The 24,912-nt window shown below is 40.6% G+C and overlaps 1 protein-coding gene across 1 annotated transcript in view; it reads right to left on the minus strand.

Moving 5' to 3' along the window:
- Nucleotides 1-381: 381 nt before the first annotated feature.
- Nucleotides 382-24,912, minus strand: part of LOC107782497 (uncharacterized) — a 106,039-nt gene continuing 81,508 nt past the window's right edge. Inside the window, exons 50-63 of the mRNA XM_075229825.1 lie at nt 24,702-24,778; nt 21,958-22,411; nt 21,798-21,884; nt 10,397-10,549; nt 10,115-10,299; nt 8,360-8,893; nt 8,060-8,237; nt 7,814-7,956; nt 7,603-7,729; nt 6,853-7,074; nt 5,573-5,929; nt 1,657-1,815; nt 1,217-1,504; nt 382-1,040 (exon numbers count right to left, since the gene is read on the minus strand). Of these exons, the coding sequence (XP_075085926.1) occupies nt 915-1,040; nt 1,217-1,504; nt 1,657-1,815; nt 5,573-5,929; nt 6,853-7,074; nt 7,603-7,729; nt 7,814-7,956; nt 8,060-8,237; nt 8,360-8,893; nt 10,115-10,299; nt 10,397-10,549; nt 21,798-21,884; nt 21,958-22,411; nt 24,702-24,778 (3,090 nt within the window). The 3' untranslated portion in view covers nt 382-914. The remainder of the gene's footprint in view (nt 1,041-1,216; nt 1,505-1,656; nt 1,816-5,572; nt 5,930-6,852; nt 7,075-7,602; nt 7,730-7,813; nt 7,957-8,059; nt 8,238-8,359; nt 8,894-10,114; nt 10,300-10,396; nt 10,550-21,797; nt 21,885-21,957; nt 22,412-24,701; nt 24,779-24,912) is intronic.

Raw genomic sequence — 24,912 nt, forward strand, 5'->3', positions numbered from 1 at the left:
TAGGTCATTTTTATGGGCCCGCAAATTTTAGGAGATTTAGGGCCGATCGCTAAAATTCATGCAGATGGCATGGACTATAGCATACGAAAATCTGGGAATCGTTCAAATTAATTGAGTGTTTGCTGGGTATTACATTTTAACTTATGCAAAAATCTATGTATTACTTTAATGCGAGAATACATGGATTGACAATAGGTGGATAGAGAATTTAAAGACACAATGCTCTTAAAGTAGGTGATCCCCACATAGCGTTCCATATATTATTCGAATGCAGTGTATATCTCTAGCCTAAACTATTCTAGAAGGAGTAGGGGATGAAGCTGGTGTGAAACAAACAGAAACATTTTACAATTTTAAGAGAGAACATACGCAGCAGGAAAATAGCAAACAATAAATGAAATTCACTTGCAACTGCTGAGAAGTTAGTCAACAACATCAAGGGAATTGCTACAAAAAGTTTCCCTTCGAAAAACTCAGGTTTGACTTAATACTTAGGCTACGTATATCTAAGGAAATATTAGGACTAATGTAGACATATTTGGTAAATCACAAGCTGTACAGTTTCTAAGTAATGGAGCATGGTGAAGCTTACTTGTATATTTTTTTTGGCTTATGGGATTTCAGGCCACCACCTACCTACTTATAGTACAGGTATAAAAGGGACGTAAGAAGCTGTACAAGTTTCCAGGGTTGTATCTGCTCCTAAAAACTTTCTAGCACATCTACCTGATAGGCTGATACACATATATACAAGCATTTCTAATGTGAAGATGCAACTTGACTAGTCCTGCTTATTGCCACTCGTACCTTGCGGGTGTTGTGCTATTCTAGCCAGGAAAACGATAGATAACTTGAAAAGGTATTAGTTGGTGATATTATCCTTCACTTTTTTGCTACCATCATTGTTTATTCCTTCACTGCTCACTGCTTCCAAAAGTCGAAGCAGGCATCTGTTGAGGAGACCAGGTGCAAATTCCTTCAGCGCTGGCCACATCAGCAATAGGAGAATATGGCCTAGTCATTTTTGTTTTAACCAATGCCTGAACATCAGGGGGAAACAATTACACAAACATATACACATGAATAAACAAATATTAGCAGCAATAATCACAATGTTATGCATCTTCCATTATTCAGTAGCCTATTTGCGCTGGAGTTACCTTTTTCCTTGATCACTAAGTGCACTTAATTTCTTACACAAATCATAAACATATACCTTTGATTGACTTTGCCCATAAACATTTCTTGCTTGCTCGATAGAAGAATAAACTTCAAATGCTTGATTAGATTCACGATGACACTTTATGACACGAACTTGGTCCTTTCCCTCCAGGGAACGACTTTGTAGATACATTATAAGCCGTGAAGGGGGACCATTTGGAAGATCTTTTTTTCCATGAGTCAATTCCATAGTCACCAGGTCTTCCAACAGGACATCCCATAAAACCGAACATGGATCTCTAGCCGGATTAAACTTCTTTTGTGCAATAAGATTTGAAGGTTGCTGCCAACGACAAAGTAGAAACTATTTTCAGTTTGAGGATAAGTGCACAAAACAGTGCAGGAAAAGGGTTCAGATGCGAAAGAATGCTGGGATGAAAAAAAAGAGTTTTAGTCCCTTTTCAATTATTCAAATGATTTGACTTATTCACTTACTTGCAACAGAATAACCCTCCGGTGAGTAACAAGAATTATTCTTCCTTTAGGTAGCATGAAATGGTCTTCATAGGCATCGGTCAAGGCAAACTTCGCACGTACTTTAAAAAGGTCAACCTGGCCAAAAAATGATCCAGATTCTGCTAGTTGCAAGATTGCCTTCACAAAGACAAGAGAGTAACTCTTAGTTTACATCTGACTGTAAATCTGAACCCACAAATAATGCCATAAAAAGTCACAAGCAAACAGGAGGAGCACGGAAACAGGTACAATATGTGTAAGAAAGACTTCATTCATGTAGTACACATAGAAGAAAGTTCAAATCTGGTAGCAACATTTTCATCTGCATCTCTATGTATATCAATCAACTAGCACTACCTCAGTTTCACCTTTTGCATTACCACACTTTTTGTTGGTCTGTTCACAATTTTCGCAAGCTACATGAAACTTAGGCTCCTACGATATCCATTTACTTTTCCTTTTAATAGAAGATAATTTGGTTCAGACCCAACAACTATATTTGATGTTTTCTTCTAACACAACTCTGAAACCTATACGGCATAACTTAAATTATTCTAATAAATATTTGAACATGGTACTGCAGAAGTGTAGAAAAGAACCAAATTCTACTAGGGCTTAAAGCATAAAACGCAACTGGAGAGTTCATTTTAGCGAAGAAAGGATGAATGGGAAAAAAAATATACATGTAATGCAAGAAACAATAATGGGAAAATACATAGTTTATACCTCAAACTCATCCCAAAAAGTCAGTTTTTCTCCCGTGCATTCTTACATTTGTGTTCAATCAAATGGAGACGCATAAAATGGGACAGAGGCAATATAACGTTCTCTTTAGAAAAAGTTCTCTGGTTCTTTAAGAAGATTACTCAAATTACATGGACAGTAGTCCTATGTAACGGATATACTATAATTTGACACTTTGTCCGAGTAACAGCAGAGTTACCAGAAACTTAAAGCTCGGATACTTAATCAGTTGATCATATGCAAACCCCCCAGGAAAAACATTTAGTTATGCTTGCATTCTCCCCTATTAACACAATTATGAATTTCTGGTTTGCACTAGAAATAAGGCTTAAAGAGACCGCTACTAGCAATGCACTTCTGGCTTGCACTAGAAATAAGGCTTAAAGAGAAGGAAATAAAATGTGTTTAACTTGAAAAATATTTTGATAACTTCATCGCTACTAGAGTGGTTCTTACCGAACATCAAGAGATTCTTCTGTTACTTGTTCCATGTTGAGAAAATGACGTTCACTTTACGACTGTTATTTGACTCTTTTTTTTTATAAGGTAAATTGTATTAATCAAAAGGGAGAGAACTCCCGCATACACGAAGTATACCAAAGACGTAGAGAATTTACATCAAAACATGATTCTCTACAAAAAACGCCCAATCTTCTATACAAGTAGGGGCTAAATGAGTGCACCAAAAAGCGATCAAAGATAAAAGACTATTCTTAAGATGTGAAAAAGGAGACTCAATCTCCTCAAAAGCTCTCCTATTTCTCTCCCCCCATACTACCCACATGAGAGCTAACGGGGCGAACTTCCACGCCTTCTGCTTTCTTCTTCTCCGAAAACCGCCCCAGCTATGTAACATTTCCTTTACAGTGCTTGGCATCACCCATTGAACACCAAAAAGATTCAGGATTGCCCTCCACAGAGCAGAGGACACAGGGCGATGCAACATAAGGTGATCAACTTCTTCCCCTGAGCTTTTGCACATGTAGTACCAACTAACAAGTGTAATTCCCCTCTTTTGGAGATTTTCAGCAATCAAGATCACTCCCCTTGCCGCTAGCCATGCAAAAAAGCACACCTTCGTGGGCGCCCTAGGAATCCAGATCGAGGAGTATGGAAAAGTGGTCTCCTCTCTCACCAACATACTCTGGTAAAAGGACTATACGGTGAACAAACCATCGCCACGCAAGCCCCATCTCCAAGAGTCACAGGATGGCTGAAGCCTGTCTTGCCCGTATAGCAGCGCCAACAAAACTTGGAGCTCCGCAATCTCCCAATCTTGCATGTTCCTCCTGAATGAGAGGTCCCATACTACCCCCTTCAAGCTCCTTGCGAATCTGTTGGACCATCAGTTCTTTCTGATTTGAAACTCTGAAGACGTGGGGGAAGGAGACCTTGAGAGTATCCTCTCCACACCACCTATGATTCCAAAAGCTGATTCTCCTTCCATCTCCCACCCTGTAAGTGATGTTGCCACTGAATGCTTCCCAATTCTTCATGATACTCCTCCACATGCCACACTCGAAAGGTGTTGTGATCGCCTTGGTCCTCCAACCCCCTCCCGTTGAGTCGTACTTTTCTACTATGACCTCCCTCCATAGAGCATGCTCTTCTACCCCGAATCTCCACAACCACTTCCCCATTAAAGCTCTGTTAAAAACCCTAAGATCTTTCACTCCAAGTCCACCCCACTTCTTTGGGGAAGTGACTGTATGTCAATTCACTAGATGAAACTTTCTAGTTCCATCCGCCGCATCCCACAGAAAGTTCCTTTGAAGTCGCTCCAGTTTTTCTGTGATGCTCACCGGTGCTTGCAACAGTGATAAGTAATAGATGGGCATACTCGATAAAGTGCTTTTGATAAGCACTTCCTTACCTCCTTTTGACAAATACCGTTTCTGCCACCCTGCTAATCTCTTTTCAACCCGTTCGATCACTGGATTCCAAACCGTAGTATCCTTATATGAAGCGCCCAGAGGGAGACCCAGGTAAGTAGTGGGAAGGGAACCCACCTTGCATCTGAGAACACCAAACAAGGCATCAATATTAGTAACCACACCTACCGGAAAAATCTCACACTTGCCGATGTTGATTTTGAGTCCTGATACTAACTGAAACCACTGCAGGACCTGCTTCAGGTAGGTCAACTGATTCATGTCGGCATCACAGAAAACCAGTGTGTCATCCGCAAAAAGCAAATGTGAGACTCTTCGGGTACTGAGCACCCCAATCGGAGCTGAGAATCCTCTCAAGAAACCTCCGCCCGCCGCACGATCCATCATCTTGCTCAGAGCATCCATCACTAGAATGAATAACATGGGGGATAGGGGGTCACCTTGCCTGAGACCCCTGGAGCTGACAAAGAAACCACACGGGCTACCATTAACCAGGACAGAAAATCTGACTGAGGAAATGCAGAACTTTATTCATCCCCTCCATCTTTCCCCAAACCCCATCCGCATCATAATGAATTCCAGGAACTCCCAATTGACATGGTCGAAAGCCTTCTCAAGATCCAACTTGCATAGTAAGCCGGGTTCTCTATTTTTCCTTCTGGAGTCTACAAGTTCATTTGCCACTAAGGCAGCATCCAGTATCTGCCTACCTTCCACAAACGCATTCTGGGAGGACGAAACAGTCATGTCAAGTACCTTCTTAAATCTGTTGGAAAGCACTTTAGAAATAATCTTGTAAATGCTCCCCACGAGACTAATAGGCCCGTAGTCTCTGATACAAGATGCACCTTCTTTCTTAGGCACAATAGTAATAAAGGAAGCATTGATACTTCTCTCGAAAACACCATTCGCTGGAAGTATTCAATGGCTTCCATCAACTCCCCCTTGATGGCTTTAGAGAAAACACAAATTTCAGGGTACTATTCCTATTCTCTCAGTTAAGACTTACATCACTTGTACTATTCCTATTTATATGCTTCGAATATTTGGTACCTTTTCCTTATTCAATCTTATGATCGAGTATATTGGCACGTCAAATAGCAGGAAAGAAAGGAAGCAAGGGTCCATAGTAGCTTGTCCCATTTAATGTGTAGCATATTGCTGTTATGAATCTCATGTTCAAGCATATTAGAATGCCACAAAGTAGGAAAGACGAGGAAAGAAAGGGCCACTCCAGCAAAGTAGACCAAGTTCTCTACCTGTCCTTGTGATTTAAACTCATCATAGGGTCGAACAAGATTATCACCACTTATCACTCGAGGCAGCCTCCTTCGAAGGAGTTGATCTTCAGAAGCAATAGCAGATGCTATTTTCATTCTCATAGCATTGGCACCTTCAGTTGTTTTTGACAAAAGATCCAAGACACCACTAACAGGTTGAGCAGCAGCACCAATTAACCCTTTCCCCACACCCTGTACGAAACCTTCAACTCCTGAAGCTTTGGCACCTTCCAAGGGTTTGGTTAAAATTCCAGTGACACCTCGGAAGAGACCCTTTGCAAATGCTCCTCCACCTTCTCTAATAACATCACCAAAGTCCTCCACACCTTTGCTTTCCTGAAACAAAAAGAATAGACCAGAGAGAATGAATATCAACCAGAACTAAATTTCCACAACATAAATGTAAATTCAACATAGTAATGTAACATTTAGGAGGGACATTAACATTTCATGGAAGTGTTACAATGTCAATAAAGATGAAGACATGCACATTATAGAAAAGGTAAAGTTAAAGATTTAACAGTTTCTAAATTTCAGACAATTTAATATGACTTGTAAATTAGTGGTCGAATCACATTAATTGCTATTCAGTAGCATTGAAAGATTAAAGAAGTTTGACAGAGGAAAACCATATTAAAAGAGTCCTGCTCAATAACATGTTAATTCTTAGAGCACCATCTCACATGATTTCAATTGTAGCATTTTCTTGTTCCCAGGCATCCCTGTTTTTCTTGCAGCACCGCACGCACATCATAGATAAGGTAAAACCAAAGATTTACATTTTCTGAATTTTAGCAATTTTACATGACTTGTAAATCAATCATCGAATCACATTAATTGCTATGTTTTTGTTCTCATTGATCTGAGGGTCTATCAGAAACAACCTCCTTACCTCCTTACCTGCACAAGTAGGGGTAAGGTCTATGTACACACTACCCTCCCCAGACCCCACTTGTGAGATTACACTGGGCGTGTTGTTGTTTAACTGGACAGTGAAAACATGAGGAAAATCATGTAAAAAGAGCCCTGCTTTTAATATGATAAGTTCTGGTGCACCATCCCATTGATCAGAGTTCAATTGCAGCATTTTCTTATTCCGAGGCATTCCTGTTTTCGAACAAAATTTCCAAGAGCAAGAATGTATTTGGTACTTATTGCTGTTCAAGAGATAAAGTTCCATGCATCTTTAGCAAATTTCACAAAGAAAAGACATAAGAAAATAGAAAAAAGATGAGAGAAAAGTTAAGACATTGATGAACCTGTTTCTGTCGGCTTTGAATAAATTTCTTATCCATTGATAACGCAGCAACACCTTTACTCATGTGTCCAAGTGCGCTACTGGCATTGCCTAATATATCAAGACCAGACAGTAGCTGGAGAGGCTGGCTAAGAAGATCCTTCTTAATGTTCGCGATAGCACTACTAATCATAACACTATGCCTCATGCATACATTTTCCACAAATCTTTGGTTTATCCGGACCTGACATAATATGAAAAAGAAAATCACACAATCAGATTCAACTTAACAGCTAAGGTACAAAAGGGAGCCCAAAGATGACATGACCACTAAGTTAAGAAACAATCCGTACATAATGGTCCTAGTATTGAGAACAAAAAGAAATGACAACCATGCTAGCTGAACACTGAAGTGGTTGGTGACCAAGACTGAATTGTTACTAAGCGATTCATTTAAGTAAAGTAAATACATGAGCACATGAAACTCTTCTTGATTGCAGACTGCATATACGAAAAGGGTGCAGGTTTCTAATAAGAGAACTATCAAAGGTCCTAGCACTTAGAGAGGTCTCTCTCGTTTAGTAGTTTTTTTTTTTTTTTTGGGTATAAGTTAGAGAGGTCCATCTTTATAAGTAGTTTTAAGCTACCTCAATAAGTGCATTAAGCTTCCTGATTGTAGATCCAGTGCTACTAAATGACCCCCAGAATTATAACCCCTAAAAACAGCAAACAAAAATTCAAATCTTGAGTTGAAGCACCAGAAAGTGCTTACAGTCATATTTTCAGTGTTTCCGAGCGCAGTCATCAGACTAGCCCAAAACCCTAGAACACCCACTGGCCTTTGTGTTGGGGACATGATCATAGAAACCTTCAAGCGGACCTCGGATATGTTGAGAACACTGTCAATAAGAAAAGGCCTTTTATTATAAAAGCTTAGGACATTTCAGAAACTAAATAATAGCATAATAAACGTGAACCTTTACCCAATCTGTATTATGGGATCAACAGAGACTGAAGTAGTTTCTGTATTGTACAATCGACTTAGATTGGTCTGCTGAATCATCCCATGCAGTCGCCAAATTATTGGCTCATGAATCTTAATTAGAAAGGCAGAATTTTCAGGTCCCTGAAAGAAATGTGCCCCCATGATATTAGCAATACTAAGCATAGCAGAAATGAATATAAGGGAGCAGTCTTTTCATAAAAAAGGAATGGGTTCATCTACTAACTTGGAAACCTATGTATGGATATACACATAGATCTAATGATCCATTAGATTGCTGCGTCAGTGAAAATTTCAAAACATAATCGTTCTCTTGTCCAACTCTCTGCGGCCTGAAGAGTACTGGGGTTGGAGTTAAAGGCAATTGATTGTCCACTTGAATACCCCTCATTCTTACTTTTAACCTGAATAATAAAATCTCAGATCTGTTAAATCAGTAACTTCATAGATAAATAATGTAAGTTTAAACAGGAGTAAAATAGTATAGCATCCATCGCCTATATAGAAGGCACAAATATATTATTACCGGCTGACTCCAGACCCCAATCCTGTTGAATATGAGAGCACAAGATTCTGGACTGACAGATATAATATCTCTTCTGGTGTATGATCAATAACTGATAATCCAAGCTCTGCGACCTCAACAATGAAATGGAATTCACTCTCTGTGTTAGAAAGTGTTTGCTGAGACACAGAACTAGTTCCAGAAGAGGGTAATAAAGAAGGATTTCTATTCAAAATAGCGTAGGTTGCACTTTCAGGCATCCAATCACTGATTTTGACTACATTAACTTTCTCTTCTTTTTGGATAATGACATGTAAAGCTTTCTCAGGTCCTCCAGAGACATGGATGGGCTGATGATCACATATCTCATCAATATTATAAATCAGTGATGCTGCAGGATCAGATCCATCAATCAAGACCTCCAACAATCGTCTTCGACCAAGATCTTCCCAAGAAAAGGAAGCTGAGGCATTGGGAGGAAGAAACTTCCATGAATTATTAGCACCATCCACTTGCCGGAAACGTATAGGAAAGAACAATGAGCGGTTTTCAACCCTGTGAACACAAACAGTCAGTAATTTGGTAGAGAAGGTCATGACAGAATATTCCAAACTGATAATTTTAATGGCAGATGCTGAAAGTGAAGAGAGATAAAATGTTGGAAGAAGTGCGACTGGTCAATTCTAACATCCTATATCCTGCCAGCCATTCCATAAATGACAATGGAAACTTATGTGATCTGAAAGAAGGAGAAACAGCAAGACCAAAAAGAATAACACGTCTCCTCATCCCAATGAATATTTAACTCATGAAATTTAAGAGCATAATGAATGAAGCAGCACCGAGGTGACTGATAGCATTACTTTAGAAGAATAGAAAGAGATGTTAAAAAGAACGAACAAGGAGACTTGGGATCTAGACAAGTATTGGGACGAAGTATGACTTCATAGCGTGAACTTTTTGTTCCGCTCCTCACTTCAACCTTGAGATGCATTAGGTTATCAGTGATCTGATCTTTCATGCAAATTGTTGCGGACACGCCGGCGTTGGCTGCAGGCACAACAGGGTGGTGCCTTATTGCACTGAAGGCAGACACAGCCTCTATATCGGCAACAATGAATGGGCTCTTTTTATTTTCTCAATTGCTTTCAGTGTAGGTATATGATCGGGACAACGGCTCTTCTAATCCATAGCTACCACTTCTATATCTCCAGTTCTAAAGTTGAAAGCATTTGCACCATATTTTCTCTAAACCAGATGACTAATTCAACAATTTATTTTTTTTGCATATGAACCAAAAACTATTACAGTTGAGAGGCCGATTTAATAAAAATGAAGGTTAAAGAAGGAAAAATAATCGGACCCAACAGGGTATCAAAAGCTATTGTTTGCTGTAACAAAAAGGATAAGCGAAAGAGAACATAAGAACATCTATCGAGATGAAACTGAGATCATCCAACCAAATACAATTTATCCAAGTTCCCCAAGAAGAGGAAAAAAAAAAAGAGAGACAGGCTCTACCAGCCTTCGTATCTCTATCCACTGGAGATATTCTATCTCCAGCTTACAAAATGTAAGGATTTTCTAGCTCATCCAATATCAATGGTATTTAAGAAGACTATCATAGCGAAACCAAACATGCGGTGCTATTCCCACTAGAATGAAGTAATGACAGCACGAACACCTCAAACAGAATAAATTAACGAATCAAGGATTAAATGTCAAAACTCCAGAGAGAAGAAGCATCAGAATGCAAGTATGTGATAACAGTCAAACCTGTAAGGACTGGTGAAGGAATTGGGACGAAGTATGACTTCATAGCGTGAACTTTTTGTTCCGCTCCTCACTTCAACCTTGAGATGCATTAGGTTATCAGTGATCTGATCTTTCAAGCAAATACACATAACACCTTCACTATCAACACTAAATGGTGCACTCCAATCATATCCATCAAGCCGCAACTGAGAAAGAGAAATAAGAATGAATTAACAGATTAACTTTTATATTGAGGGAGACTATGACTAACAGCAAGGAGAATAATGTTGATTATATACCGACCTTTAAAAGTTCCACTTTACTAGACTGCCATGAAAAATGTTTTGGAGGATCTGAAGGATGAATCCATTCCACTGACTGAGAATCACACTGACGCAGGCACACACTACATCCAACCCTATTGATAAATAAGCTATGTGGTTGAAAATGGACAACCTGCAGATGGATCACTCATTCAGTATTAAATAGACATCTCGGTCGTTTCTTGCATTTGACATCTTCAAGAATCAGATACTTCAGAATACATGGATATTACATGTTTCAAATCAGCCAGTAAGTAGGGATATAAAAATACTTCCTGTGCACATCCTTCAAAGACTATCATTTCTGCACAATATTTCTCTTTTTCTCTTGATATCACGACTCCTAACAACTTGATACCAAGAGTAAGTTTCGTATCATCCTGATGGTCCAAAGCTTGCTCTTCCGTAAGTTGGGAGTTAGGAATTTTCTAATATGATGCCTATTGTTGAGAAAATTTCACTGAAAGAAAATTTTACTCATATGTTGTCTTTCCTGTAAAGCCAAGTCCTACTTTTAACATAGCTTTTCTTTGACCTTTTCCTGACTTTAATTTAATACCCGAACTAACTAAGGGCTACAAATATCATTTTCTTTTAATAAATCCATAATTATATTAATATACAGTTATACAAAAACCTGGTGTTTGGCAAATGGGCTAGACATGTCATAGTAGTATGAGGTCACAGCTGAAATGTTTTGGACTTTCCAAACATCATGATAAAACCTTAAAAGCTTTAGGAAGATGGCCATTTCTTATTTTTTATAAAAAGCATTTCATATTTCTCTTTCTGTCTGCTTTGGATAAGTAGGGATCTCACACTCAATGCTCAAGTCAGGTATTCCCTACTAGATCTGGCTGAGGAAATCTTTTTCCCTCTTTTCCTTAACAAGATTATTTTCATTTTATAAAAATTGAAGCTCATAGAACGAGGAGAAGTGACCAAATGACAAAATCTCATACATGGGGGGATTAGCCAGCTAGTAGAAGAGGCCTACGTGCTGTAAATATATCTATACTATTATAAAAGTACGAATGTTAAAACACTAAATGTTGCATGACGAAAATATCCCTCAAAAATTGGGCCATCACTTAGATATTTCTGAGGTACTACCAGTTTCATCTTTTGGAGATTCAGTCACTCCAGCTCCACCACCTATAGCTCCAGTTCCTCCACATAATACAGTTCAACCTTCTGCAGCTCCACCACTCTTGACTTATCATCGTCGTCCACATCCAGCATCAGGCCCAGGTGATTCACGCCCCGCATAAGATTCTGCACCTACTGCGGACTTGTCTCATCTTAGTCAACCAATTGCACTCCGCAAAGGTGTACGATCCATACTTAATCCTAATCTCCACTATGTCGGTTTAAGTTATCATCGCCTGTCGTCACCTCATTATGCTTTTATATATTCTTTGTCCACTGTTTCTATTCCTAAGTCTACAGGTGAGGCACTATCTAATCCAGGATGGCGACATGCTATGATTGACGAGATGTCTGCTTTACATGCGAGTGGCACTTGGGAGCTTGTTCCTTTTCCTGCAGGTAAGTCTACTGTTGGTTGTCGTTAGGTTTATGCAGTCAAAGTCTGCCCGAATGGCCAGGTTGATCGGCTTAAGGCTCGTCTTGTTGCAAAAGGATATACTCCGATTTTTGGGCTTGATTATAGTGATACTATCTCTCCCGTGGCTAAAGTAGCATATGTACGTACGTCATTGGCCTCTTTATCAGTTAGACATTAAGAATGCTTTTCTTCACGGTGATCTTGAGAAAGAAGTTTATTTTTTTTTTTATAAGATAAATTGTATTAATCAAAAGGGAGAGAAAACTCCCGTATACAAGAAGGATACCAAAAAGTAGAGAATTTAATATCACAACTTGATTCTCTACAAAAGACGCCCAATCTTCTACATAAGTAGGGGCTATATGGCTGTACTAAAAAGCGATCAAAGATAAAAGACTATTCTTAAGATGTGAAAAAGGAGACTCAATCCCCTAAAAAACTCTCCTATTTCTCTCCCCAAACTGTCCACATGAGAGCTAACGGGGCGAACTTCCACGCCTTTTGCTTGCTTCTTCTACGGAAACCGGCCCAGCTATATAGCATTTCCTTTACAGTGTTTGGCATCACCCAGTGAACACCAAACAGATTCAGGATTGCCCTCCACAAGCCCGAGGACACAGGGCAATGAAACAGATCAACTTCTTCCCCTGAGCTTTTACACATGTAGTACCAACTAACAAGTGTAATTCCTCTCTTTCGCAAATTTTCAGCTGTCAAGATCACTCCCCTCACCGCTAGCCATGCAAAAAAGCACACCTTCGCGGGCGCCTTAGGAATCCAGATCGATGAGTATGAAAAAGTAGCCTCCTCTCTCACCAACATACTCTGGTAAAAGAACTTTACGGTGAACAAACTATCGCCACGCAACCCCCATCTCCAAGAATCGCAAGATGGATGGGGCCTGGCTTGCCCGTATAGCAGTGCCAACAAATTTTGGAGCTCCGCAATCTCCCAATCTTGCATGGTCCTTCTAAAAGAGAGGTCCCATACAACCTCCTTCATGCTCCTTGCGAATCTGTTGGACCATCCATTCCTTCTGGTTTGAAACTCTAAAGACGTGGGGGAAAGAGACCCTCAGAGTAGCCTCTCCACACCACCTGTGATTCCAAAAGCTGATTCTCCTTCCATCTCCCACCCTGTAAGTGATGTTGCCATAGAAAGCTTCCCAGTTCTTCATGATGCTCCTCCACATGCCACACCCGAACGGTGCTGTGATTGCCTTGGTCCTCCAACCCCTTCCGTGGAATCGTACTTTTCTACTATGACCTCCCTCCATAGAGCATTCTCTTTTACCCCGAATCTCCACAGCCACTTCCCCAGCAAAGCTCTGTTGAATACCCTAAGATCTTTTACTCCAAGACCACCCCACTTCTTTGGGGAAGTGACTGTCTGCCAATTCACTAAATGAAACTTTCTAGTTCCATCCGCCGCCTCCCAAAGAAAATTCCTTTGAAGCCGCTCCAGTTTTTCTGTGATGCTCACAGGAGCTTGCAACAGGGACAAGAAATAGGTAGGGATACTCGACAAAGTGCTTTTGATAAGCGCCCAATGGTAGTATCCTTATGCAAAGCGCCCAATGGTAGACCCAGGTAAGTAGTGGGAAGAGAGCCCAACTTACATCTGAGAACATGAGACAAAGCATCAATGTTAGTGACCTCACCCACTGGGAAAATCTCACACTTGCCGAGGTTGATTTTGAGTCCTGATACTATCCGGAACCACTGCAGGACCTGCTTCAGGCAGGTCAACTGGTCCATATCGACATCACAGAAAACCAAGGTGCCATCCGCAAAAAGCAAATGAGAGACTCTTCGGGCACTGAGCACCCCGATCGGAGCTGAGAATCCTCTCAAGAAGCCTCCACCCGCCGCACGATCCATCATTTTGCTCAGAACATCCATCACTAGAATGAATAACATGGGGAATAGGGGGTTATCTTGCATGAGACCCCTGGAGCTACCAAAAAAACCACACGGGCTACCATTAACCAGGACAAAGAATCTGACTGAGGAAATGCAGAACTTGATCCATCTTCTCCATCTTTCCCCAAACCCAATCCGCATCATAATGAAATCCAGGAACTCCCAATTGACATGGTCGAAAGCCTTCTCAAGGTCCAACTTGCACAGTAAGCTGGGTTCTCTATTTTTCCTTCTGGAGTCTACAAGTTCATCTGCCACCAAAGCAGCATCCAGGATTTGCCTACCTTCCACAAACGCATTCTGGGAGAACAAGACAGACACGTCAAGAACTTTCTTGAGTCTGTTGGATAGCACTTTAGAAATAATCTTGTAAATGCTCCCCACGAGACTGATAGGCCTGTAGTCTCTGATACAAGATGCGCCTTCTTTCTTAGGCACAATAGTGATAAAAAAAGCATTGATACTTCTCTCGAAAACACCGTTCACGTGAAAGTATTCAATGGCTTCCATCAACTCCCCCTTAATGGTGTCCCAACAAAGCTGGAAGAAGGCCAAGGAGAAACCATCAGGCCCGGGGGCCTTATCACCAGTACAACTCGACACAGCCTCGTGCACCTCCTCCTCCTCGAAAGCCCTTTCTAGCAACTCACTGTTTCCCTTCCCTATGTGGTTGAACTCTATCCCTCCCAAAGTAGGCCTCCAACTAACTTCCTCTTTGTATAAGTTCTCATAAAACCCCACTATCGCCCCTTTTACCTCCTCCTCTCCCTCAATCCTCACCCCATCCACAATTAAGGACTCTATGAAGTTTCTCCTTCGATTTGCGACCGCAACCCTGTGGAAAAACTTGGTATTCGAATCCCCCTCCTTTAACCAGAGCGCCCTCGATTTTTGCCGCCAACTAGTCTCCTGAGCTATTGTTAACTCGATTATTTCCCTCTTAACCTCTCCCAATCTTGCTTTCTCAGATTCATCTAGCTCCCTTGCCCCTTCCCCTCTCTCTAATTCCCCCAATTCATACACAAACTCCCTCATTTTAACCTCTACCCTCCCAAAAACCTCCTTATTCCACCTATTAATATCTCCCTTGAGCAATTTGAATTTCTTCGAAAGACGGAATGAAGGTGACCCTGATACCCCGTAGCTTGTCCACCATTATTTCACTTTGTCACCAAATCCTGACACTTTTAACCACATGTTCTCGAATCGGAAGGGAGCACGCACCCCCTCCCTCTGCATCCATCTAGCAAGATAGGCAAATGATCCGAAGTCAGCCTAGGTAAAGGAATCTGCAGCACATTCGGCACCAACTCATCCCAGGAGGGCGATATCAGAAATCTATCAAGTCTAGACCTTGAGTTAAAATCCTCCGCCCTGACCCAAGTAAACCTTTCCCCTGACAGAGGGAGATCAATGAGAAAGTGTTTATTGATGAAGTCATAAAACTCCTCCATGGCCCTCGAAATCAGATTACACCCTAATCTCTCCTCCGAAAATCTAATAGTGTTAAAGTCTCTCACTAGAACCCATGGAATATCCCATTCCCCCATAATATTGGCAAGTTCCTCCCAGAAAGACACCTTGGACCCTTCCCCTACCGGTCCGTACACTCCCCCAAATCCCCACTCCACCCCACTCACTTTATCTTTGACGAGAGCTGCTAAAGAAAAAACTCTCTTCTTAATCTCCTTTACCTCCAAGCTTTTATCATCCCACATAAGAGGAATGCCCCCGGCACTTCCCGCTGCTGGGACTCAGTCATATTTCACCCAACTACCTCCCCAGACACTTCTCACGATCACATCCGACAAAACTTCCATTTTGGTCTCCTGAAAATAAACTAGGTTGGCACCCCACTCCCTAACTCCCACTTTGATGATGACCCTTTTGTTTGGGTCATTCATCCTCCTCACATTCCATGAAAGAATCTTAACTTCCATAAGTAACAATATCCCCCTTTTCCCCACCCCCCCAGCCGAGGTCCCTTTCTCCCTGTCACACACCCTTCTCTGGTACACCACTACATCCCCTAAATTATTTTACTTAGCACCTTTACCCAACTCCCTCCCTGCACCTTCATAAAAAGACTGTTGCTCAATCTCCCTCAACAATTCTAGCACCTTATCTCCCTTCCATTCAAAACAAACACCTAAGAACTTCCCAAAGTTTAATAGTTTATCCTCCATCCAGAAGAACATATCCCCTTCTCCAATCCGTGACGTAATTGGACAGGCGTCTTCTGTATGTACCCTTTCCTTGCCCCTACCGGAGGAATACAAGACCATAATATTGCTAGCAATAGGAAATTTAGGTGCCGGGAGGATCTCACCATTTCCTTGAGAGGCACCTACCTCTGAAATAAATGCCTCGCTGCTATTAGAATGACCAGAAACGCCAACAGGGTATCGGGATGGAACCCTTGGCGGCATATTAATTGGTATTACTGGACCGCCACTGACATCAATTGGGGCAGGCGCAACAATCTCCCCAAGAGAAGGAGCTTGTAGTGTAACCTCAGCATAGCTAAACACAGGGGAGATGACGGGGCGATGGAGCTGGGTCCATCAGAGGAGGGAGGTCGTGGAATAACACCACCAGCTTTAGCTGGCGCTACCCCTGGATCAGCGGCCGAAGAGGGGCGCATGTCACTAGAGCTTGGTGAAGAAATACCACTGTGTGAAGCACCATTGGCAGAAAAAGGAGCGACTGCTCCCTTATGCTTAGGAGCCTTATCAGACGCAGGTTGATACAATCTGGGCCCCTTGGGGTCAATTCTAATAGAATTGGGAAAAGTTGTTGGGCCCATGTGTGGAGGCCCAGGCCTATACTTGTTGAGAACTTGCCCGGCCCTATGATAGTTAGACGAGGACCGGCCCATTCTGCCTTTCCAGCCCGCATCACTAACCTAGGGGCATTCACGTCTTTTCCTCCCGATAAATTTTTGTCTTCTTCTCCCAAATTCAAACCCCCCGTCTCTTCTTGATCTAGCGTCTGATTCCAGCTTAGTCCACTGATCCGGTGAGCCCTCCCCTCCCTTCTATTTGACCTTCCCTTTTCTTCCGCCACTACCACAGGCATAAATATAGGGTGAAATTCAGGGCTCAACCAAACCCTATAACTCAAGTAGCCATCTTCCATAACAGTGGAGACAGGGATTCTTCCCCCTTTCCTCACCACAATCCTCACTCGCGAGAGATCGTGTAGGCTGTAAGTGACATCAATAAAAACCCCACAGATTTTCCCAATTTTCTTGAATACGTCAAGACATCAAAGATGCACCGGGAGACCCACCATGTTGACCACCAAAGTTTCGCCGGGGAAACGAGGGTCGAGACACCTATCGTGCTCCACCCACCTGTCTAGCTTTAAGAAGTTCCAATCAAATCACTTGTTTCCTCTGACAAGAATTTCTGAAGCTTGAGACTCATCGACAAATCGAAAGAGATATTGCGTCTCCCCCAGTTGCGATATTTTCAGTCCGTCCTTGACATTCCATACCTCTGCTGCCCAGTTCCTAACAGCCTCTGGAGAGCCAACCCATTTGGAGAAAGACCCAATCAGACAAGATTCCAAGAAATCCTTGCGCCTGAGGGTGTGCTCCTGAGACGGCAAGAAGTGCGGCTCCTGCCCTACGTCGAGCTTTCGATGGCATCTTCCCCCAAGTTCTAGGGCTGGCCAAGAGGCAGCTGTGATGAAAGACATGTTTTCCAGCTTTCTAGATTCTAAAGAGAAGTAGGATCTCTCTTTAGAGTCCATCATATCTAATTTCGGCTATCCCAAAATACTATTGTAACTCCGGTGCTGCATGATGCCGGAAAATTCATAGAATGTCGCCTGAATCTGAAGATTTTCGCCCGAAAATAAAAAGAAGCTTCTGATTTAGGAGGAACTGGGATGGGAATGTTCGGAATAGCCTCACGAAGAGGCTGTCTGAAGAAGAAGTATTGAGGTCTGGTCGGAGAAAGCCTTACCCGTCGCCGGAAAATAGTAAATAACGTCGGAATTTGGATGTTCTTGGATGGGAAGACTCGGAACAGCCTCGCGATGAGGCTGTCTGAAGGAGAAAAAGTGAGATCTGGCCGGGATATGCCGCACGCGCCAGCGTGTGGCTGAGAGGTCGCCAGAACTGGGCCGCGCGTGAGTGGTTGTACGCCAGAGATTCTAGCTGGGTTTTGGTCGCGATAGGCTTGTCTCTTGGAGGGTGGTGGTGCGATCCTGAGAATAACCCATCAAGGTTTTCCGGTTGGGTTCCTTCATTGTTACTTGTTACGCCGGAGAACTAGCCTCTATCCTAACCAGAACTAGATCCAACTTAAAAGTCCCTTATAGTAGGAAGAAGTTTATATAGAGCAACCACCTGGTTTTGTTGCTCAGGGGGAGTTTAATGGTTGTGTGTGCAGATTGCGCAGGTCACTATATGATTTGAAACAGTCCCCTCGAGCTTGGTTTGGTAAGTTCAACACAATTATTCAGGAGTTCGGCATGACTCGTAGTGAGGCTGATCACTCTGTGTTTTATCGGCATTCTGCTCCTAATCTGTGTATTTATCTAGTGGTTTATGTTGATGATATTGTTATTACTGACAATGATCAGGATGGTATTACTAATCTTAAGCAACATCTCTTTCAGCACTTCTAGACTAAGGATCTGGGCAGATTGAAGTATTTTCTAGGTATTGAGGTCGCTCAGTCTAGCTCAGGTATTATTATTTCACAGCGGAAGTATGCCTTAGACATTCTTGAGGAGACTGGAATGATAGGTTGCAGACCTATTGACTCTCCTATGGATCCGAATGCTAAGCTTCTGCCTGGACAGGGGAGCCTCTTAGAGACCCTACGAGATATAGAAGGTTGGTTGGCAAATTGAATTACCTCACAGTGACTAGACCTGACATTTCTTTTTCAGTGAGTGTTGTAAGTCAGTTTATGGATTCTCCCTGTGATAGTCACTAGGATGCAGTTGTTCGCATTCTTCGGTATATAAAGTCAGCTCCAGGCAAAGGATTACTATTTGAGGATCGAGGTCACGAGCAGATTGTTGGGTACACAGATGCTAATTGGGCAGGATCACCTTTTGATAGACGTTCTACGTCTGGATATTGTGTTATAGTAGGAGGTAACTTGGTCTCGTGGAAGAGCAAGAAACAAAATGTAGTTGCTCGATCTAGCGCCGAAACCGAATATCGGGTCATGGCTATAGCGACGTGTGAGTTAGTTTGGGTCAAGCAGTTGCTCAAGGAGTTAAAGTTCGGAGAAATCAGCAAGATGGAACTAGTGTGTGATAACCAAGCTGCTCTTCATGTTGAGTCAAATCCGGTGTTCCATGAGAGGACTAAACACATTGAGATCGACTATCACTTTGTCAGAGAAAAAATACTTTCAGAAGATATTGTAACAAAGTTTGTAAAGTCGAATGATCAACCAGCAAATATTTTCACTAAGTCTCTTACTGGTTCTCGTATTAGCTACATGTGTAACAAGCTCAGTACATATGATGTGTATGCACCGACTTGAGGGGAGTGTTAGTTTACAGATATGTATAGTGTAGTCTTGTCCCACATTGGAAGAGGAGTAATATCTCCTTGTAGTGTATAGCTATAAATAGGGACCTCTTGTATTGTATTTATAATCTAATATCATATAACCTATTTTCTCCCGTGCTTTCTCACATTGACCATAATGTTTTATTCACATTATGCTGGGAAGAATTCAGCACAAATTCAAATTCCTTTTAAGGGGACAAATCTACATAGCTAACTCTCAAACAAATACCAATCATTGAATCCTATGTCAATTTGCTGCTTCATTCTGCTTTTTTAGCTTCTTGTCCGCATGTATTACTTTTACAGAGGTTAGATGTTAAAACTTTGCATATTTATTTCAAGATTTCTTTTTTAAGTCTAAAGGATGTTTATCTATTTTTGTTGTTCTTTGCATAAAGATGGTTTTAGAAGGAAAAAAAAAAACTAATCTACTGTTTCTTGTGTTTATAAATTTTTTTTGGTTCGTGTTACTATTGTTTAAAGATGATTTTCAGAAAAATATTAATCAACTATGTTTTGTTATTCATATTTTTCCTTTTGTTTATATACATTGATGGTTTAAATTGTATAAAGCTGAGAAGTTCGATTTTACATGTGAGGTTTTTATTGTAACCTTTAAAGATGATTAATATTTTTTTCCACAATAATCACAAAGTGGACAATATTGGCATCAGGATTCAATTGCAGTTGTAATACAATTCTTGAAGAAAATAATGTTAGATAATTTTATTACTCAAAGATTCTCCTATGTGGCAGTTTTTGTTGGCAGGCGTGCAGGCTGCAGGGTAATAAGATCACAGGCTGTTTGAAGAACAACCTAACACAAACTATGTCTCCCACTTTATTGCGTTCTTTAACTTATTTTACAACTTAAATTGTATAACTTTGCAATTTTAGAATATTTAATTCCATTTTGTGCTTTAATGTATCGAAAATTTATTGATGAGTTGGTTAAATTAATTAATTTTAGGAAACTAATTATTGAACTTAAACAATTATATCTATAATTCCTATGGAGTTGAAAGTTAATTATTTATTATACGCGTTTTGTGATATTGATATACGATATTCGTGCAACGCACGAACATAGAGACTAGCATTAATAGAAATGCATTTACTCGATGTAGTTGTATATCAAGTGCATGATACTTGACTACTCAAATAAGCTTCTATATCCATAGGGGAAAGCTCCATCAACTCTCCAATCAAACAAGTGTTTTACTTCCGGCTCTAAAGAATCATCTTACCTTTTTGAGCTCCAATATGGTCTTCCTATCCATTCAAATTATTCTATCCATATGATAGATAAGATATCCATAATGTGGGACAATTTCTTATGTATTGCTTTAGCAATCCATCATCATTGGATCCTATGATCTCTCCATTCTCTAATTCTATTTTTCTCATTGCTCTGTGGTTTTGTTACTTGTAGTCTACCTTTATTCTCAGTGTCATATAATCTCCTGTACCCTTGTAGTTCTTTTGTTGCTTCACTATAAACTGTTCTTCTCCATAACTCAACAGTTGGAGCTGGTGAAATAGTTTCACGAAGGATGAGATGCTTGCCATCAGAGAAATTCAGAGAATTCAGTTCTCTTTGGAGAAACCTGATCACAGCTGATGCTGGCAATTTTCTTTTAACTTTTATTCCTATGGCTTTTATTTAGAAATTAAAATATTTTTTACTAGAAAAAAATCATGGAGGGTTTGTGGGATAATTACTGTGGCTTTTATTTAGAAGTTAAAATTCTCTCTACTAGAAAAAAAAATCATGGAGGGTTTGTGGGCTAATTACTTAGAGGCTCTCTCAAGTAGCTGAGGGATCATTTAGCAGCCAAAAATCTTTCTTTGATAATGTAATGCTAGAAAATAATGTGTATCATGGGTTTCCAGTGACATCTGAAAGATCAAAACTATGTTTTGTGGAAGGTCTAGGAAAAGCAAGACGAAATTAAGAATTATTACATTAAATGCAACATCAGAATACGTAAAGAAGCAGATTATGACAGAATGATTTTGAAGCATATGTTGCAACTTCCAAGACTTCAGTTTAGAACATTCACATCCAATAATTTTGCCTATGATTTTATTATTGAATAAAAGTATTCCGTGACAGGACTAAACCACATTGAAGCCCTTCTCTACAAGAAAAATTCATCAAGAACTTTGAACTTCGCATAGAATTTCTAGACTGGTTTCCTTATATGATTGGGCTAGCTGAAATACATTTATGACAAAGTTGGTTAAATGACATGCATTTTGAAACCAATTTGGCAGGACAAATAACAAGCAGTCTATTCACCACTAAGCACCATTCAACATGACAAGGAGTGGCGACAATTAAGAATACCTTTGTTCTGTCTGAAGTCATGCGCAGTACCACCGAAAGCTTGTAATAAAATCCATCCGCACCAAAGGCCTTGACGTCAACACGTTGCTGCAGGAAAGCCAAGTTTAATGAGAGTCGTAATTTTAGCCATTGTGAATCACCCAAAATTTATCCATGTTACCTTCTTTTCCAGCTCAAGAAGAGATATCCCAGAACTGAAGTTCTCAGAATTTTGAAGAGCGACAGCAATGCCCACCCGTGATGAAAGATAGGCATCATTACGCGATGAAAACAGCATGACACCACCGCGGCCAACATAGTGTTGTGGAGAAAGCATGCTGGGTGTTGGACTGGAATCTTCAATAACTTCAAGTACTTGAATGTTTTTCCTTGCACCTATCTGTCTACTGAGCACTGAAGTAGGGGGAGTTTTCAATGCTAGTTTAGCTGATTTAACAGCTCTGGAAAGTGAAAGTGAATCTACATCTGAGCTTTCCAATGGCTCAAATTCCACAACTTGATAAGACAAAAACAAGAATGAGTCATTGCTAATCCAATATGGAACAAAGAACCGTATGGTTTTAGGAGCAGCAGTAGTTCCTCCCATGTCACGTTCAACACTAATCCGCAACCTCCTGTACAAGGCATGATTCCATACAAACTAGTATCACATATAGTCTCCGCAAACAGATAATTACAGAGAAAAATCATGGTGTGCCATGTGTGTGCGTGCACGCGCAGGAGCATATACAAACGCACAAAGAGACCTATTTTCCACTTGGCATAGAAACATAGCTTTTTCCGTATAAATTAAATTTTTGTAAGAAATCAGCTCTTGTGTGATGAAGTGGAGGCTCGCTTCCGGTGTCTTGTGTGATAAGAATGTGCCGCTGAAACTTAAAGGTAAGTTCTGCAAGGTAGTAGTTAGACCGACTATGTTGTATGGAGCAGAGTGTTGGCCTGTCAAGAACTATCATCTCCAGAAGATGAAAGTAGCTGAAATGAGGATGTTAAGATGAATGTGTGGGCATACCAGGTTAGATAAGATTAGGAATTAAGTTATTCGGGATAAGGTGGGAGTGACCCTTGTGGAGTATAAGATGTGGGAGGCAAGGTTGAGATGGTTCAGGCATGTTAAGGGGAGAAGTATAGAAGCCCCAGTTAGAAGGTGTGGGAGGTTAGCCCTGGTGGGTAACAGGAAGGGTAGAGGTAGGCCTAAGAAATCTTGGGGAGAGGTGATTAGGCGGGACATGGCGCAGCTGGAACTGACCGAGGACATGGCCCTAGATAGGAGGGTGTGGAGGTCGAAGATTAGGGTAGAAGGCTAGTAGGTAGTCGAGCGTTTCTCTTTGTCTTACTCAGTTCGCTAGCATTAGTGTTAGTATGATATGCTTTTATTCATAGATTGCTATTACTACCTAGAGTTTAACTGCTTTTTTTGGTTTCGGTCTTTTTATCTTGGTGTTGTTCCTACTTGTTGCCATTACTTTTTTTCCATCCTTTTTCCAGCCGAGGTTCTATCGGAAACAACCTCTCTGCCCTTCCAGGGTGGGGGTAAGGTTGCATACATCTTACCCTCCCCAGACTCCACTTGTGAAAAATCACTGGGTTGTTGTTGTTTTAAAAATGCAGCTCTTGTGTAATGGAAAGACTGAGGTCTAGCTTGGTAACTCCTGAAACAAGATTGAAAACCACCAAATGGAACCATCCATCTCCCACTCACAGAGGAAGAGAAAGGGAGGAAACCGAAAGGCACAAGATTACCACACATGCACCTTACAGGCAATAAGTGAGAAGCACATTGATAAAACTCCTCGTCAGACTACTAAGATCATATGCGAATTATTTTTCTTAAAGGTCATTAGGAGAACAAAAAATCTCATTGACAACTACTAATTTAGATTAGTCATTTGATAGTGCAAGGAATGTCAAACCGGACTTTTCCATTGGACTATATTGCATGGATGTGTATCGCATGTGATAGTTTCGAGAATAAAGAAAGAATATTTTCTTATTCAAACCCAAAACTTTTAATAAACATAGATAATACATTTCAAACTTTTGTTGTCATAGAGTTAGCATCCCATATTGGTTGAGGGAATGAGTTGTGGCCTCCTTATATGGTCTCGGACAATCTTCTACCCATGAGCTAGTTTTTGAAGTCAAGGTAGCCCAATGTCCATTTTCTAAATAATTTTCAAAACAAGGAAAATCACTATTTTGTAGGCTCTTTTGATTCTAGGCCAGAAGTTTTTCTTTTGCTTAACAACAACAATACTAAGAATATAATAACAATATTATTATTATTAATAGTAATTTAAAGCAGTTACTAATAAGACTAGAAAAGAGTTGTTTAAATTTATTGTTGTTCTTACTTTGCTTTCTGCCTATATAGTTTTGCATTAGGGTGGGCGTTATGCTGTTCTTACTTTGCTTTCTGCCTATATAGTTTTGCATTAGGGTGGGCTTTATGCTTTGGCACACTTCTTTGATAAAATTGTTAATGGGCCTTGTATTTTATGAAAGAATTTGCCAGAGTTTATCCAATGGGAATAATTTGACAGAGCACCATGCTAAACTTTCTATCTAATTATTTTGTTGTCAATAGATTTCTCGCTGCATCCTATCGTAAATGAAGTATTATTATAATTGCTACAGTGTATAATTATTTTAGAGCTGAATGACACAAAGCATTAATATAGCCAAACCCCAAGTAACTCCGGTTTGGGGTAAAATTAATTCATTGATGTATTTATTTGTTTGTTTGTTTCAATTATTTTTCTAAGTTCTATATTGATGGCCATTTTTGCTGGTGGCCAACTTTGAACACCAAAAAAAAAAAAAAAAAAAAAAAAGAGCACAGTGAGGATGTTGCTCAATGAGCCATTTCTTGGTGCATATACTTCTACGTCAAGCAATACAAACCTTTTCCTTTGTTGGTGAACCATAGAAAATGAAGAAGCATGATTGTTACTCGTAAGATCCAAGATGAGTACGGGGTCCTGTTTGCATAAAGGAAAAAAGCTGATCAGAGCAGGTCTACTAACAAAAAACTTTTCTTGCAATGTAAAAATGCTATGTACATGTGTGTGTCGGTGTGAGGACACCCATATGATATCCAGAAGCATAAATATGA

Source organism: Nicotiana tabacum, chromosome 2 (genome assembly GCF_000715075.1).
Source record: "Nicotiana tabacum cultivar K326 chromosome 2, ASM71507v2, whole genome shotgun sequence".
NCBI classification, from domain to species: domain Eukaryota; kingdom Viridiplantae; phylum Streptophyta; class Magnoliopsida; order Solanales; family Solanaceae; genus Nicotiana; species Nicotiana tabacum.